Source organism: Channa argus, chromosome 7, assembly GCF_033026475.1.
Source record: "Channa argus isolate prfri chromosome 7, Channa argus male v1.0, whole genome shotgun sequence".
NCBI lineage: Eukaryota > Metazoa > Chordata > Actinopteri > Anabantiformes > Channidae > Channa > Channa argus.
Window position 1 is genome coordinate 9738837 of NC_090203.1, and position 19244 is coordinate 9758080.

The 19244-nt window shown below is 41.3% G+C and overlaps 1 protein-coding gene across 2 annotated transcripts in view; it reads right to left on the minus strand.

Annotated features, from left to right (window-relative positions):
* The window catches only part of si:ch73-22o12.1 (nectin-2), a 71816-nt gene that overhangs the window by 15894 nt on the left and 36678 nt on the right, over positions 1–19244 (minus strand). Inside the window, exon 7 of one of the 2 annotated variants that reach the window (XM_067509516.1) lies at positions 10526–15519. The exons of the other annotated variant lie outside the window; for it this stretch is intronic. Within the exon in view, the coding sequence (XP_067365617.1) occupies positions 14936–15519 (584 nt within the window). The 3' untranslated portion in view covers positions 10526–14935. Of the gene's footprint in view, positions 1–10525; positions 15520–19244 lie in introns of those variants that run through there. 2 annotated transcript variants of the gene reach the window in all.

Here is a 19244-nt window from a genome sequence, read left to right on the forward strand (position 1 = left end):
AAACACCAGGCTCTGTTTTGACTGACTTCCACACTTGTATTACCAGAGGATGTGCTAGCAGCCAGCAGTCACTATGCCACCCATCACACCAGCAGTGAAAGGCTACAACTGTACTGTATGGAGTTGTAGCAGTAGGCAACATGGTAGAAAAGAAGAAAAAGGTGGGTAATGTGAAAACTGAAGGGATTTTTGTTTAATTTCCAAAACACAGAGGGGAAAGAGACAAATGAAGAACAATATCAAACCCAACTGAATTTTATACCTTCTCAAGCGGTTTCATGGTGATATTAACCATTAAGCAGCTTGAAGACTCTATAAATCTCATCATTCAAATTATTATACACTGTATATAATCTTTGGCAATTTTGGCTTCTCCACTAACTTCTAAAATAAAGTTCTAAAAGTTCAAGCAAAGTTTGGCTGCGCTAAGAGCATTATATATTAAAAGTTCACCAAGTAATGAAAAACAGATTTGTTTTCCTTTTACTTGTAGTTGTATCTAAGAGAAGAGAAATGTGTTTCTATGTGGACACTTTTTGTGATATCTGTCACAGAATTCTGCTTTGGTCTATTCAGAAAAACAGCACTGATTCCCCATTTATACCTATAGTAATATGTGAAAACTAGCAAACAAGTCCTCATATGCTCTTTGTTTGGTCTTTGCCACCTCTACCTTCACCTTACACTGCATCTCCCTGTACTCCTGTCTACTCTCTTCAGTCCTCTCAGTGTCCCGCTTCTTCTTAGCCAACCTCTTTCTCTGTATACACTACTGAACAATGCTATTCACAACCCTCGTCTTTTACACCTGATATGAAAGTTCTAGTCATCTCCTTCACCACCTCTGCAGCATTTATATCTTGCATTAATATTTTCCCCTAACACAGAAAAGATTATTATTATCATTACAATTTTAAGGTGTAAATGATGTCAGCGATGACAAACGACATTTTAATACTCAATAGCAAGACCTCTCTCTTGAATCGGTGTCCTTGTTACTCTGAATGACATCCTTGTGAACCATTTTTACAATGACAATTAAGTAAACAGTTCAGAGTGACTATTTAATGTAATTCTGGACAAATTAAACAAAGAAATCTGTTTAGTTGTTAAGTCTTTCATTGTCTTTAGCACTACTTGAAACTAATTACACTTTACAGGGGAGAACACACACACGCACACACAAAGAATGTGAATACATCATGAATAGAGAGAAAATGAGTAGCGAGTTATGCAGATATGTGGCTTAAACTCTACCTCCAGGGCAGAAGACCACCAGCTGAGCTCCCCAAATGAAAAAAAAGACATTATTAATATGTATGTGGAGAGCTTGCATAAACCATTTCCAACAAGACATAGACTAGACATACAAGAAAAGCCTATTGTAAACACACTCACACACACCTCTACCAAAAAAAAGGCACAAACAGTTACATAAAGAAGTTTGATATTCTTGATTTAAAGTGCTAAGCTTGCGCTTATGACCTTTAAGGTTGAAGGGTTGAGTAATGAGGAGCCGGGCGACTCAACCGGGTCTGCCTGAGAGGCTGTTGAATGAAGGGCAGGGATAGAGGGATGGATGAGAGAAAGAGATGGAGAGAGAGGATGCATGAAAGAAGAAATATGAAGGCACTGTAATTTCTTCTCCCTCTGGCTCTCCCAGCTGTTGTTCTCTCTCCCTCCCTCGATCACTTTCCACTGTCACTCATCCCTCCAATCACCCCTAACCACTTGTGCTGCCCTCCCCCTCCCCTGCCCTCCCTCGCTTGCTCTCTCCTTCCACTTCTTTCCCTCTCTTTCTCCATCCACACAAATGACTCAGTGAAACAGGTCAAGTGTTACAAAATTCCCCCTACAGCTCAACCTGCCTAATACAAGGCCTCATTGCACCAAGACAAGTAATACGCTGCCTACTCACTGAACGAGGGACTCGAGCACACACACAGGAGGCTACCACCAACACACAATGAATATAAACTCATAAAAAATTTGCATATATATCCATTATAAACATGCACGCCAACTCACACCACTAAACATCAAAAGCTGTCTAGCTAGAGCCATAGGGTTTTAACCCATTTGTGTATTATTACAGTCAAAGTTGTCAAAACCAAAATTCTGTCACTTGTGATGAACATGAAAAATACCACATTGAAATGAAAATACCACATACTAAATAGAACCATCTATCACACTGCCAGCTGGCAAAAGCAAGCAAACGCTATAAGCCGATACTACAGTAAATACAACAGTAAACCCAATGAAGAAACGGGTAAAAAAGCCCCAAGTAAGCACACAATCCCACAGCCTCTTGCAACTTCTCCCACCTATCAACACTAATGAATAGGAATTGGGCACCAGAAAACCCTGAAGCGTTAGAGTAAAAGTTGTATTAAGAGGAGGACAGCAGAGTAAAGAGCCTTAAAATAGGATAAATGGCGAGAACATTTTAATTCGATGCACACACTTGCCCTTTTACACACTGAGACACACACCATGACAAACCAGGTGCTAGGAAGTAGAATATGACAGTGTGTTTGCTCTGCAGGCAAAATGTTGTAAAATAGAAATGTAAAAGCTCCACGTATCAGGATGGTGGGGATTAATGACTTGCAGTGCAGTACTTCAACAGCGTTTGTAAGATAAATAACTTGGAACTGGGAGCTACATGATGACACACAGACTCCCTGGAGAGAGCACGTAAAGCGCCGCACTAACGCATGATGATAAACAGATCAGAAACACGAGGATCGGACCAGTGAATGCACTTGTTTATAAGAGTTTTGTTTGTCTGAATCCCCCGGGAATGGCGGTCGTTTGGGAGGGTAATGACGTAGGAAAACTGAAATGTACTGGAACATAAATTAATCAAAATGTGAGCTGTACTCCACCATCCATTTTTGGACATTATACCCTGTTATCTCACGATCCAGTTATTACACACAGTAGTGAAAGGAGAATAATTTTCTACCGACATTTCTGAACAGCGCTCCTGTTAAAGGCATGTTGGTCAGATCGTACTGTAGGTCTGAGGCTGGTATGGGCCATTTATTACCGTCAAGGTGGCAAAGATCACATCGACGTCTGCATGTTTATATACATTTCATGTAGATCCCCTGTGATGCCAAAAGCCAAGTTCAAATAACATTTAATTGCCTCCTGCAAGATAAGACCTTTTGTTAATTCAACACTTTTTCATTTTTTCACTTCCCTAAGCTGACAGTTAAACAGACAGGATGTTGCAGCGTGGCTGTGCTTTGCATGGCAATGCTAAGCTATATTCTAAACTCCAATCTCGCTTTCTCCCCCTTTCTCATCTGTAGGTTTGACTGACAGGCAATATAGTTGAAATCACTGAGGACAATGGAGAAGAGGAGGGTTTAGGGGGCAAAAAATATAGTGGTCATAAATCACCACATTGGCTCTACATGTGACAAACACATGTAACACACATTGACATGAGTGTAAAGTGCACGGCCAGCCATCGATACCAAAGACTTAACAGCTTGACACAGTTTGATGTTGTGCATACAAAACAGATGTCTGCTTCTCGGAGCAATAATTAATGGGTTAAATCAATAACTTATTTCCCTGTTAAAAGACGCCTGTGGGCTCAATATCAAGTCACTGGGGTGTCTTGATGTGTTAAAAGGAGAAAAGAGAGAGCAGAATGATTAAAAAGGATTTTACACCCTAGGATTAGTTTGGACAGTGTTGGGAGTGGTAATAAAAAAACAAATAAAAAAATAAAACCCACACATAGCTACACACACACTCCAAATTTTTTTTTAAAACAGATTCCCAATTTTTAACTTTAACATTTAGTCTGCAGCAGACGATAAAAAGATAGGAGCACCAGAGAAGGGGACGGACCAGAAGAAGTGATTACAGGAACAGAGATGTCTAGATAAGATGACAGACAAATGAATGGGGAGGCAGTCTGTGGATATAAAGGAGGCGCTGACAAATGCACATGAGACAAAGACACACACACACTCACTCTCTGACACACGCACACTTGTGAAGTTCTGACAGTCTTTTCTTCACTATGGCTGTTGTTTAATGTCAAACAAGGAAGGCAGGGAAGACTTGAAATGCTACAGGAAACCAGCCAGTGCAGATAACATCACTCTGGACTGCTAATGAAAACTCACAGTCCAGTCGCCTCCATCATTTCACTGCACTGTGTGCACCAGGAGACTACCACAGGAAATGTGCAAATGCTTTTACAGAAGAAATATAAACATTCAGTGGGAACTTAGTGGAGTTTTCTGTCTTTTTCTCCCCAAATTAGTGACCCTAAGCCAACCTGACTACCATCAAGATAGGACAAACTGTGTTTTTACATTGTAATAAGATCACTTATGTCATGTACTCATTGTAACCTGTACTTTTTAAAAATGTATAGATTAATTATAAGGGAAAAAAAATATCACATTTTAAAAGTATATAGAGTTATATTTAGGTGTGCAGGGTATGTAAAACCATACAAACTGTGTTTTAAACCATTTCTGGGTAAGACAATGGTGTAACAGACAACTGGTGGGATTGAAACTCTTTAGAAATTGTTTTGTAACCTTTCCCTTGAGCATCACCACCTCTATTTCTAGAGGTCTTTTTCAATCTTTGTTCAATCCCGGACACACTCCTGAAAACCTGCACTGTAAAGATCAGCCTTTGACAGTAAAGACACAGATTGCTTCTCTTCAAAGCCTCCCACACTCAGACCTGATTGTCATCCACTGACTAAAACATCTGACTCTAAACTCCCCTTCAAATGATATCATAATCCTAAAGGTTCACATACTTCCACCTCACACAAATATCAAAGGTTGCATTGGGTTTTTCTTAGTAATTGACTTTTAAGTGTCATAATTACAAGTGTCATTTTTGTCCTTTAAAAAAAAAAGTCACATAAACATAAGAATCTAGCCTCATGAGTAGCATCATGGCAGCAATTGCACTTCACCCTAAACACATACAGTCCGGAAAGCATTCGCAGAACTTAACTTGAATTTTGTTATATTACAGCTTAATTCCAATATGGATCAAATTCATTATTTTCCTCAAAATTCTACAAAGAATACCCCATAATAAAAATGTGAAAGAAGTTTGTTTGAAGGTTTGCTTGTAAATATATTAAAAATAAAAAACAAAAACGAAATCACATGTACATGCACAGAACTTAACATTGCAATTCAATTTGCAATTTCAAAACATTTCTTAGGAAAAAGACACACTACATCAAAAACATTAGTTGTCCAGCAGCCCTCGTGAAACATTTGCGATAAACTCCGACAAACAAACAAACAAACAAACAAACAAATAAATAAAAAAATAAAAAAAATTCATATTTCGTACTGTCAGCAGACAAACATCTGCACAGCAGTTACATGCACAAATGAACATGAACACACAATCATCCACTATTTACTACAGAATCAGCAGTCCCCAGAAGAATATCTCAAGTTCTTAAAACCAAATATTTGCAGACTTATTTCAGTTTTATCTCCATATTCATCATTCATATTCTATGTTTATATCTAAATGTATGCAGACGTGCATGTGCCAGAGTGTGCATGTACTGTGTAAGAGCTGCCTGTTGAGATGGTGAATTAAACAGCAAGTGCATTTGATCTGCAAAGCACTCCAGGGCAAATACACACAAAATGACACACACGCACACACACAGGCTTGCATACAGCATCAAAATCATTTCCGTCACAGAATCTATTCTTAGAGCAACAACAAACCATTCCTTTCCTGATATAAATCTCTTTTATTCATACACACACACACGCACCTTTAGCTCAAAGCTCCACTCTCGTGGTCATACTACATAATGTTCTTAGTTTTTTATTTTCTAGAGGAGGATTTGTTCCAGGTAAGTCACCACACGAAGACCTTTTGGGGTTTATTTAACTCTCAAACACGCATGCACACACGCTGCAACCTTCATCGGGTGGCAGTGGATGTTTGTGCAGGTGTGTTGAGGTCAGCAGCTTTCTGAGAAAGTCAAAGCTTCTTTCCTTGTCTCCATTTCTCTTGCGCTCTCTCTCTCTCTCTCACACACACACACACACACACACACACACACACACACACACACACACTCTCTCTCTCTCTCTCTGATCTATGAGAAGCTAAATCAACACAGCTGCATCAACTCAACCTTCATCATTGTCCTCCCTTCACTCCACTGCCTTGGTGCTGTTTTCTGTGCCTTTCCTCTTTCCATCTTCTCTAACCTCTTTTTTCGGTTTTTCCCTTTTTATTCCGTTTTAGTTGCCATTAAATTTTTATAGTCGCTAACTCTCACTAGCTTCTGCCACTACATAAGGCCTCAGACTCACACCTCCACCACTTCACCATTACACCCCATTTGCCCTGTCTTCCGTGCTCTATCCATGTTTTCCTGCACTACTCTGCACCCCCTAGCAGTTGTCAAAGCATCTGCTACCTCAGAGATGTCCCTTGCCTGTGCAACAATGAACTGTAACCAGCCCCGTTACCTCCGGCCCTGTCAGCACAGGACAGGAAGAGTAACTCCCCCCCAAGGGCCTCCAGAGAGAACAGGAGCATCTTCCTCTGTCAGTCTGCCAGCCTGGGCGTGTATTTACATCTGTGTGTGTATGCAGTACATACACATCTGAACAAAAGTGAATGACCAGAAACCAGAAGATCGGATGTTACTGTTTACCGCTCGAAGAGGAGAGATGATATGTTTTCCAATTTCCTGTGATTATTTACAATGCCACTTCCTGGGCACTCTCTCACCTTGCTCTTTATGATAGCAGTACTCATATTTAAAGCAATGATTGTAATAAATATTGAAAAGTTATGCTGAAATTGATGTTCAGCTCATTTGTTATCAATGCATTATTATAACTACAAAAGCAACCAAAATAAGAGAACACAGCAGTTCAAAACAGATACAAAACTGTCACTTTGCACTAAAAGGATTAAAATAACCTGTTCCACTGACAAGTACCTTAATGCAGTTTAGCATTCAGGAGCCATCATAATCAGAAAATGAACCAGTCTCCTACATGCTGACTCCTGAACTGCCAAGACACCCCAATTTGTCACAAATTGGCTCAGACAGTGTATAATTTAAGAAAACAATATTGATCTAAATTTCATTTCAACAAAACAAGGGAGCATGAAAGCAAAATAGCAAATGGGATGTCAAGCACAGCACATTCTGTTTACGTATTAGGATCCCAGACTATACCGTACATGACTCAAACAGACAATTCTATGGTTTATTCTTATTTAAACTACCAGAACCGGAGTTGTTCGGACCCTGATCTTTAAAGAGAGAGCTTTTTGTATCTACATTAGATGCTAGCTGCATCGCTATCGCTTACATACTGCACTACTTTGGCTTTTTGACATCCCCCACACTTAGGACAGTTCTTTGTTTCATTGTTAGATTTTGGTGACCCTGAATATAACATTAATGGCATTCCCTCTTGTCTTACCTTCTGTAATCGCAATCAGCAAATGTTACTACATGTTCAGCATTATATCCACTAAGCATCAGTACATGAGAATGCTGACAGAATGTAGTTCAATCACTGCTGTGGATGGTACAGCATCACAGCTAATACAGCTGGAGCCCCTGTCTTGCTATAAATACATAAGAAAAGAATTAAGTTAAAAAATTAAGTTGGGCAAGTTAAAAAACACAAAAAAACACCTAAACTCACTCAAGACAATAACTGATATACTGCCACCTTTGTGATGTACCCAGGACTGTTCTGCAGCCATATTTATGCTTTTCTCAGGGGCCGTTTCTTCTTCAGTCCTCAGGAAATGAAACACATACTTGGATGAAGGTCAAAAAACTGACTTGGCTAGTGAAGAACATTCCACAGTTTTGCCCCCACCCCCCCTCCCATTAACGCCTCATTTATCAACTTGTCTCCATGCTTAAGATCACCGTCTTAAACTTTGGGGTTACATACTATACTAAGAGCTATGAGTCAAATTAAGGATGCTGGAACATATAAATACCAAAATAATGAGAAACATATCATGCCAGTTTATATTTCAATCACACTTCGACACACACAGTTAAAGATTTAATGATTCATCACAGGAAAGAAAGAGAAAAGCCAATCGCTTTAAAGGTAATAAAAATATGCAATATGCAAGAACCCACTTTCATAATTAAGGTCTGAGGGAGAGACACTTGCTTTAATCCCTGTGAAGGTCCAGGTCACCACATCCATCACTCAAACATCCATGCAACAGGCCTGACCATTTATCACTCACTCTGGGATTTATTAGTCAGGTCTGGAGCCAGAGGTTGAGAGGTTAAATGGGGAGTATTGTGTTAGAAGTTATCAGCAAAGAGAGCCCAAAGTGGGTTTGCATGCTAATACACACACACACACAAAAAAAAAAAAATCAGATGTTTAACCAGAACTGCGGCTGTATAGCTGCCAGAGCTGGAAGTTGAATACATAGCCATGCACAAACATGGACATGTGAAACAGTATGCACAGATGCTCATCATATGCATGCATCACATGCTATCTCACACTTACACACACAATCTGATAAAACTTGTACAAAGTCCGTAAACACTTTCACACAAACAAACATTCTGTCGACAATTGATCTGTCTAATCGAGCGCAACACTTGCCAAAATGCATGAACATATGCCATATCAATATAGCATATTATATTACCAAAAAAACACTGACAGTCTCTCTCTAATACACATCTACACATATACATACACAGGTTTGTATTTCTGTTCTTGTTAGGACATAATGCATTCCCTATCACCTTTATACAAGCCTGAAGTTTTATCCCTCAAACAGGCCTTTAAACTTGTTTTGATGTCCTCACTTCACCAAAAGGTCCTAATTTGGTTAGGAAAACAACTTTTTGGACCTAGCTAGGTAACAAATGCATGCACACACACTTAGTATAACAAGGCCACAACCTGCTAGTTGATTGCTCGGGGGCACCACACCATGGCTTGTCATCCTAAGCTAACGGTGAACACAGTGGTAGCACTTGGCGTAGCTGCTGTCACTTTGGCTTCAGATCCAGGTTATTTGCTTTGAGCTCAAATAGGCCAGGTTCTGCATTTATGGGGTCACCGCTTCCACATGAGGTTAGTACCTTTTTCTGTGACAAATGCGGACAAATATGCAAGGGCTGCACAAGCTTTTACTCCGATATCTGTGGCTTAAAAGCATTTTTTAGTGTGCTTGAGTCTTTTACATGCAGCTAGACAACCAAACTGAGTCCAAGTGCGTCTGCATGTGTAAGTGCTCTCTATCTCACCAGACTCAAATCCAAAGCAATTAGAGAGGCCAGATGGTGGGCTGGACTCTCAGTAAATAGCTGTGCATTGACAGAAGAAGCTTGCAACAAAAATGAACTGTGACAAGGAGCCAGTATGACACACAGATACATGATGGCATCTAAGCACCAGGCAGACATCAAGGACATGCTGCCATAACTGCTATAAACCAACTGTCACCATCATGGGGATGCTAAGAGTGGAATTTGATTGTATTGTTTGTGGGGGTACATGGGGAGTTTTGTATGCAAACCAAATGAGACAGGTGCACAGGCATGCATGAACACACACATGCGCTCCCATGCCAGAACATTTATACATAAATGTGTACAAACACACACACACACACACACACACACACACACACACACCCACACCCCCCTCTGTGTCTGTCTGTTAAAATTTGACCAAACCAGTTTGCTTTAGTCAGAGTTCAAACAATGCAGCCTTTGATGGGCACTCCATTCACTTGGTTTCAGCTTGGCCTGCACATTCCCCACTGAAAACACAAACTGCCTCCCTCCAGGAAAACCACTGATACTACAGCACTACATTCTTCAACTGTATACTTTTTCCCTGTGTGAACAGTATTTGCAGAGATGCAGTAAAAATAATGATTTTATATGAGCATGTTGAAATAAAGAGTGTGTGTGTGCTTTGTAGAGTCAGTCATCATTAACCATATGCTCAGGTGAAAAACCTGACCAAAAAAAATAAAAAAATGTGCCCTTTAAAGTACTTAGGCAGTCTCCTACATACCTGTTACCAAGGCAGCAAGTTTAGTTCAGCCAACCAGGACACATGTACCAATCAAACAGACTGGGAGGAGGTGGAGCTACACAAGAACACAATTATTATACACAAAATGGCTTCTCCTATTCCTGTGCTCAGTTTCCCATAAGCCTGTTATCATACCCTTGTTGACACACACAGGCACACAGAGATTTATCAAAGTGAGAGAGACAGACCAGGAAATGAGAATGGGGGGGAAAAAAAGACTTAAGGGTATAGGGAGGGGGATGTCTGAAGTGTAAAGGATGGGTGAGAAGAGAAAAACACTACTTCATGTCCCAATCAATTAATCTATAAATCTAATCAGTGAGGATCAATGACTGGTGCTTCTACTTAATCTGGATCTTCAGCCATCCTCAAATGTTAAAGAGAGAAGAAGGGGAAACAGATAACACACACAGCAACACTTCAAAAATCAAGAAATCTTTAATAGCAACAGAATACCAAAAAATATAGAAAGACATGACAAAAATGGTGACAACAATCCTAATTTGTGTTTTCTTTTCTGAGATTAAAATTAATTTTGGAAGTAAAAAAAGAAAGAACAAAAAACAACTTTTACACAGAGCAGTCAATAATAAAAAGCACATTTTGGGGGTAAGACTGTTTTGTTGCGTACTGTTCATTTGTATAGAAGAAGCACATTTGCCAGATTTGGCAGCAATCACAGCGCAGCAGTCAAGAATAAAGCACTCAGAAAATATAAATTATAAAGCACTGCAAAATAACAGAAAATAGGAGAAACTGTAATAGGAGAAAATAATCCTTCACGCTTGCCGTCACTGAGAAATACACAAGTGTGACACCATAAATTAGTAATTTTTTTTCTCTGCTACATATTTATATATTTATACTATGTACACAGGAAAGTTCGCTTTTTTCCTTTTAATGTGAGTGGAATGGGAGATGCTAAGGCTTTGATCAATCAGATGTTTGGAACTGAAGAAAATGGAAAAAGGGGTATTTGGTATTGAACCTGGTGATAGACTTGAGCCAGGATCATGAATTTCTCTGAAAGCATTTTTTCTGACAAGCCTTACTTGGGTGCTGCTGAGGTGGGTGGCAATGGTGTGTGTGTTTGCGGAGGCGGTCACGGCAGTTGAGTGTGAGAAGTTGAAAACAACATTTTGGAGATGAGTAGGAAGTTGTGACTCTCTAAAAGCATTCAAAGGGATCCAGGAGGGGGAGGAGGTCAGCGTAGTGGCATTTTTTGAAAGCTATATTTCTCATGTAGAATACAAGTAGGATGTACTAACAGTCTCCTAAAAAGCCTGTTTCTCTGACACTGGGTGAAAAGTGAGTGTCCCTGAATTTGTAGTTCTGTTCTCCGTTCTACATGGTCATGGATTCAGGAGCAGGTTGGACTATTTGGGTGATAGGAAGGAATGGACACATCACGCCGTGGCTCCTTCCACACTAATAAGACACGGTATCTATCCTGACAGAGCAACTGAGCAAGAAGAGGAGAAAGAAGTGCTTTCGTGTGTGTGCGCACAGCTATGTGAGCGCGTTTGTGTGGGTTCATGTCAGGAGATGGCAGAGTTGTCAGGTATGAGGTGTCTTCTGCACAGTTTGGCTGTGGGAGTGAGCATAATGAGAGGGACTGAGGGGTGTTTGTGTGTGGGCGATTGTTTCTCTACATTCTGCGTATGTATATGTACAGTATGTGCGTTTGCAAAATGCACAATATCTTCGGTTTGCCAGTTTTCTATGGTGACAAAAGGTGGCTACTCAGGTTACAGCCCCAATGACAGCAGTAGATGTCCCAAAGCCCCCGAGCAGCACGAAAACACACACTGACACTATATACACACACAGAGCTGACTCTGAGGCGATCACCTGTCTGGTTACGGTCTACCTGATAAATTATGAGTGCTGTGTGTATTTTTTTCATTGTGCAGACTGTCAGTCAAAGGGAAGTAATTTGTGCAAAAAAAAAAAAGATGATGGTGTGTGCTTATTATGCGGAGAGGCAGGCAATACTAACTTGAACAACAAAATTATAGAAGCATATATAATGTTTTCCCCCAGTACAAATAAACTTTTAGGCTTTAGGTAAACTAAGCTCAGTCAGCTCAGAATGTTAAAAACACTCAAACTACTGAGGTATTCATTAGATTTAAAATTACATTCTGTATGCCATCTAAGACATCTGAACCTTTGGATTACCCAAATTAAAACCCCTTAATCTTTACTTCCACAACATTGGCAACACAGGCTCCATCAATCTGATATTTACATTTTCATAAATATCCACATTTTCACAAGAAAAATAAAGATGCTTACATATATAGTACACAGATAGCTCACACTAAAATGTACATACAGTTTTGTCCCTTCTTGCTGAGCCCCTCTCTCCAAAAATGCAAGGATTAGTCATATTTTTTCTTTGTAGTGGTGACACACACACACACACACACACACACACACACACACACACACACACACACACAGTGCAAAAATAAGAAATGCATTTTTATTTTGAGTGGTTGTGACAAATCAGCTGTGTTCGGTAAATTCACTGCACACCAGGTTGACAGGAGTTGCATCTATCTATAAGCTAAGGCCATTAGACAATAATCCTATTGAACACACTAGTTTACAATATGCCAGACAACGCTCAAGCAACATACGCTGTCTCTATTTTTGTCATTCTTCTTCTGTGTCTCTCAGTCTCTCTGAAGGTTAATGACCATGACAATGGCAAACAAGGATGGTCCAAGTCTGCACATCAAGTATTTTACATGAGTGTGTCTCACATCTATATTTCAAGGTTACAAACAGCCATGGTAAGATATGCAGATAAGCACAGTTATCCTTGTCCTCGATGACGGGTCACCCTGTATTCGGCTTCATAACTTACAGCAAGCTGCAAACCCAATTTTAGCTGGACATTACAGGAGGTCACTAATGTCACCCAGACCACACTCAGCATATTTTTGGTGGGTAAAGGGGAGCTGATTACAAGAAATTATTAGAGGAGCTACAGCAGAGCTCCCCTTCAAGATTGTCCATTACAGTCATCAACTGCGACGTGTGCAAATGTACACACTGATCCTCAAAGACAGCAGTCTACAGTAGCTATGGAGTAATATTTGCCTGACAGAACCTCTGGTGGCTTGTTAGAATGACAAATTAAAAGTCAGGAGACAATCTGCCCTGAAGCTGCACCATAAAGGACAATTTCACTGCTTGTTGTATTAGTCAATATGACTCCAATAGCTATGCTGTTGATGCAGCCTTTCACATGTCCAGATCAATGCACTACATTTAACAACACCCGCTAATGGAAAGAAATCTCACACTATTTTATTCACAACCTATCTAACCTAACGTGGCCGCACTTTGGAGGTGGGGTCCTTTTCATGCAGCCATTTACTAAAGTACGGGGGGCAGGCAGTAGTGTCTGTGCAGTAGAGTGAACGTGGCCACTCCAGGTGGATTACTCAGTCCTGGCATGTCAGGGCAGGCTGTGCTGAAACAGAGTAAGTGATGCGTTTGACACATCATGGCTAGTAAAATACTCCCCTGCTCTCCGTGGCCCTGACCTCAACAGTGCCCTGGATAAATCATAAACTCCCCATAAACACTCAGAGAGAGGGGTGAGGGAGAGAGGGAGAGACAGAGGGATGATCGAGGTGGGAGGGGGAGGAATTGCCACGTCATAAACGATAAGCGGTGGCAATCTGTTGGTCCCGGCTAAGCGAGCGACTTCACGGCTCATTACCAATCAAGCTCCTCCTGTCAGGAGCGCTCTGAAGAGATGGGGATGAAGAGGAAGAGAAGAGAGTCGTGTTCTTCTCTAGTCCCCCTGCATCCCTCGCTGCATCCCTTGACCCTGTCAGATCCGCTACACCTCATTCCTTATCTTTGTTTACTGTCTCTTACCTCCAGGCACAGTACAAAAGTTTGCATGTGAATACCTTGTTAAGAACTTGGTCAAAACCCTTTGCAAACCTACTTCAATCAATTCAGCTGCTCTTATATTTATGCAGCACATAAGGAACTAATGCTCTTTAAAAAAACTTTGTAAATTCAAGAGTGTCTACTACGATTTGCAGAAAGGTGTGTGTGTGTGTGTGTGTGTGTGTGTGTGTGTGTGTGTGTGTGTGTGTATGTTTTTAGGAAGTTTAAGAAGAGAATGAAAGAGAGCAGAAAGGTGAGCTCCCCGCATAACATGAGAAAATACATTGTTCTCTTCTCTAAATCACCTCCTGTTGCCGTCTACAGTACATCTTCAAATGTTTTCCTCCCTACCCATCACTAGCTACTAACTATCCACAAGCTGTCACAGCACAGCGCATTATCAAAACAAAAAGGTTTCCCGCAGGAGGACTGAGAATAGTAGGCAAACAAAACTGTCTGACAACCCCTTCCACTTCCACTGTTTTGGTGAAGATAAGAGTGAATATGCAAGTGCGATGCCTCCTCTATAGCCAAGCTTGTATCAGGATTCCATTTTACTACTCCCAAACTACATAGTTTCTCTCCTTTTGTCTGTCAAGAGTCCTTGTCAAGGTCCTAGTGATAGGGATAGCATGAGCAGAAGCGATAGGAGAAGTTTTTTTATCTGTTTGATATTCACTTCTGAGGGACCAGATAACAGCAACAATACTTTTAGAATATCCCCACCACAACCTCCTGTTCATTCAGTTCGTTTTGGGGCTGCACTGTGATTAATAATAGATTATATTTAAAATAAATTTTCAAAATTAAAAGGGGTATCATTTTCTCTCCTCCATCAGACAGGGATGAGACCCTAAAGCCACAAAATCCTTAGAAGAATCCTCCGTTCGACCTTTTTCGCCCAATCTCCTCTATACGTAAACTGCAGTCCGTGAGATGACCGAGCCATCTCGCTGGGATTCCATGCCATCATCCAGGTAGTCTCCAATCATATCCTCCTCATCATGTGGTGGGCGAAGCTGCAGAATGGGGGCTCCACCAGGGAAGTGGTCATACACCTCCTCCTCCAGCTCGTCAAACTTCCTCCGCTCTGCATCATCTAATTCATTGCTTAGCAGGATGTCTTGGGCGGTGGGCGTAGAGGCAACAACTTCAGGCCGGCCCCCCATGGTGAGTGGCTGGTGGTGGTTGTTTTTCTCTCCGAGGCTCTGGTGGGATGAGCCGTCATTGTAAACGTAAATGGGGCCGTTGTTGTTACCGCTTCCTACTCCACCGCTGCCTGCACCTCCTCCTGTGCCGTTCTTGCTGGCTTTTTTGCCACCGCCAAATATGCGTGTCTTCATGTCACTGCCACCATTGGCACGGTAGCCCTGCTGTTGCCTGCGGCTACGGGTCACAAGCACGGCGATGAGAGCGGCGACCAAAAGGAGAGCCAGCAGGGAGCCAATCACAGCTCCTGCCACCACGCCAGCATTGGATGGGTTCACTGAGGGCTCTGCAGGAGGGAGGAGAGGCAGGGAGGGAGAAAGGAAGAACAGGAACATGGTTGAAAAAGGGTAAAATAGAACAGTGTAAAATAGGGAGAGAAGGCAAGACGGAAAACAGACAGTGTAAAAAAGGAGAAGCAGGAAAGGGCAATACCATGTAAAAATGGCAAGAAAAATGGGAAGTGGAACACAGACAGAAAGAAGGGGTTGAATGGTGTCAGTGACGCTGGTTTAAACTGTATTCAGTCAAGTGTATGAGTGCTGAGGTGTTGGTACAGTCCGTGGTTCCGTGTGTGTGTCTGTGTTGAACTTCCCTGCTATACTGACATTTCCTCCTCTCCCTCAGAGCTGCTTCTGTCCCCATTCCCATAGTCACAGCCCCCGTCTCATCCACATCACCCCGTGTGTTGTATTTCAACAGCCAGGGTCTGTCCAAGGCTCACCACAAATCACGAGGGAAGATTCGTGGAGTGCAAGTCACACATATACTTTCTGAAGAGCCAAGAATGGCATGTGCAGGGCAAAACAGGTGGAGGCAATGCAGAGGAGCACAAGAATGATGGATGGAGGCAGGGAGGGTGGAAACTGGATGAAGAAGAACAGGAGGAGGTGGCAGATTGAGTGAGTGACAAAGTGACACAGCAGAATGACAACTCCTCCTGGCAGCCATGAACGAAGAGCAGGGGGGCAGTTTGGCACCTCCTCCACTTCTGTGAACTACAGGCACTGCTTGAGTGCACGTCAGCCCTATATGTGTGTGTGGACAGTTTTGCTCGCGCACTACCAAATTAGGCCATGTTACATGCACAAATACATAAAAACAAGCCATTTTCACTTTACTTCAAATTACACAAAGGCTCTGTAAAAGTGCAGAGTGGCCAAGAAGTATATGAGAAGAAACTAGGTCTCCACCATACAATATACTGCATTACTTTGTGTAAAAAACCTCCCATGAGAAGTACTGGTGTCTAAATCAGGGTTGTGAAGACGTCCCTTATGACTTCTTATCCATACGGTGCGCTTTCTGCAAACTCACACTTCCCACTCCCTCAACATTCGTCTGCAGTGATATTAAAGCAGTATTTTTGTGGAGCAAAAGATTAAACTATTTTTTGCAGAGGAGGACAACCACCAGATAACAATTAGCCTGGATATTATTTGTTTTTTTGTGTGTTTGATTTGCAGTGGTAGTAAGATCAAGAATCACTACTAAAAATAAAACAACACTTTTTTTTCCATTTTTCAAAATTAGCCTTTACATGTGGAGGCATAAACATAATAGAGTCTCAAAATAGCAAAATAATTATTTAAATCATGAAATATTTTATAACAATTAAGGACACCTGCCAGCTTTTAGCATGAATACATTTTAGATAACACTCAAAAAGTATTAAGGTTTAATACAAAGCCCAGTTAACAACAACACTAGTGAGTACAGCCAGTAGAAACACAAACAGCGCTACACAAGATTCTTGGGGCCAGGAACTCATGACCGTAAGTGCGTTGCAGGATTCTGACAACTCCCCAAACACTGACCCCCGTGACTGCCCTGTCCTCATCATCTATAATTCTATGCACTGGACAGTGTAATACTGTACTGTGAAGCTCTTACAATAAAAATGTCGTTCAGACAACACGGGTTATTTACGAGGTAATATACGTGACATAGCAAGAATAGATAGGAGGGTGGCCTTTAACATGATGGATATGCATATAAGATTTAATTATATAAGCTCTTGTTGTACTGTATTCAGAGTTTTGAAGAGAAGGCCTATGATTAGTAAGGAAATTGATGTGTGAATATATTTTATTGTCATCTTTAATGTCTTTATGCATTTTGCAATTTATGTTTTTTATTACTATTTACTATACCTGTTTTTCCTGCCTGAATAGTTTTGTACATCTGAGGCCCTGGAAGCAATTGATAAAATGCTTTCATTTTACTCTGTTAATCCCTGAAGAAGGCACAATGTCGAAAACAATGTCGAATGGAATAAAGTCCATTTATTACCTCCTAGTCTAATGTGGCCCTGTTCCCTTCAGGTTTGAGTGCTACACAATAAAAGCAAATAAGTCATGGTTAGCAAATGATTTTTTAATTTTGGTGATCAAGAACCCTTCGCTAAGCTGAGCATCCTCTCTGGTGCTCTTGCTCTCCTTTCCGCTCTGTGCACTTTTCACCAGCTGCTGCCAAGGATTAACCAATAGAAGCTGCTGTTGAAATCCCTGACTAAATTTGAAAGTAGTGAATCGTCCCAATTCTTATTGTCATTCCAATTTCAAATAAAACCAGAAGCCGGTCCCTCTTCTTAAGTGTACAGAGAGTTGACTGAATTACTCTTGTAACACTGATTCTTGTCAAGGGAGAAAATGGAAGTCAACTCCTGTCTACACCTGTGTTCGGCTCTTCTCTCCCTCTAATCCTGCCTTCACTACCCATTTCTCCATCTCTGCCTCCACCTCACCAGCCCTCTCCTGCCTTCCATCTTTCCAGTATTTCTGTCACATGTTACTACTTTCTGCTCTGTTCCACTGTGCTTCATTTTAACATATGCCTAGGGAAAATATTAATAATTTTATGTGAGTATATTTCTCCTCCTTTCTTTCAATTTCTTCCACCAACCTCCCTAAAGCGCACTGTGTTTCTCCCTTCCTATTCTCCCACAAGCAGTGCTAAACATTCCTGTCACACACATGAGCGTGAGAGCCGGCCCTCAGTGTCCACTTGTAACAGGAACACAAGAAATGCATTATCACCTCGGGTTCCATGGATCCCTGGCACATTCAATGTGGCAACTATCTCTATGCAAACTTAGGGCTGGATGCTGCAACACATTGCTGTCACATCAAAGGGAATTACACTAAAATTTAAATGCAAATTCTCCCTAAATTCCACTCATCCAATTATTTTTAATGCTTCGCTCAAGTCAGTTCCTAAGTGTCTTTCTCAAAGTCTATGCTGATAAATCCTTTCGTGGATGATAATTCATGTTTTATTCTACCCTTCTGGAGACAACATTTAAAAGATTCAAGAGAGGTGTAGAGGAGCCACCCCAGGCTCCCAGCACAGGCCAACTACAGACATAGATGTATTTTAACAAATCACCGGTGGAGTTTGCTTAAGTTGGTGAGAAAACGACATCTTATAAACACATGCTGTTAGATGAGCCAGCAGAAAAACTGCAATATGCATGTTGTTTGGAAGAGATGGGGCAAAAAGTAATAAAAACAAACATGCACAAGTACAGTAACTGCACCCCTACCCTCCCCAAACACACTTGCACGGCAAGCCGTGGAAGTCAAAAATCAGCATGTCTCTTATGAAGTCACGTCCAGCATGACCGCAAGCGCCAAGTGACCGCAAGTAATGAGAGAGATGGAGCGAAGAAAAATCTACTGCAGAAAAAAGAAGGGAAAATAAAGGAAAAAAAGTGCATGGTTTCTCGTTCTCCCTCTCTCACACTCACACCATTTTGGTCATCAGTGGTCCGATTCAGGGTTGGGCTGCACCTAGAGCATGGCTTAGTAGTATTCTCTGTCAGCATGTCAAGCTGTGAGCAGGGCTGTGTGTGTGTGTGTGCGCGCTAATGAACGGTGGGCAGGGGGCCAGTTGCAGGCTGAAGGGAGACTTGGCTCCTTCAGACCTGTTCTGTGGGTATTTTTGCATGACTGGAGACACAGACACACACACACGATAAAAACCAGCAAGTACACACGCGCACATCCAAACCCA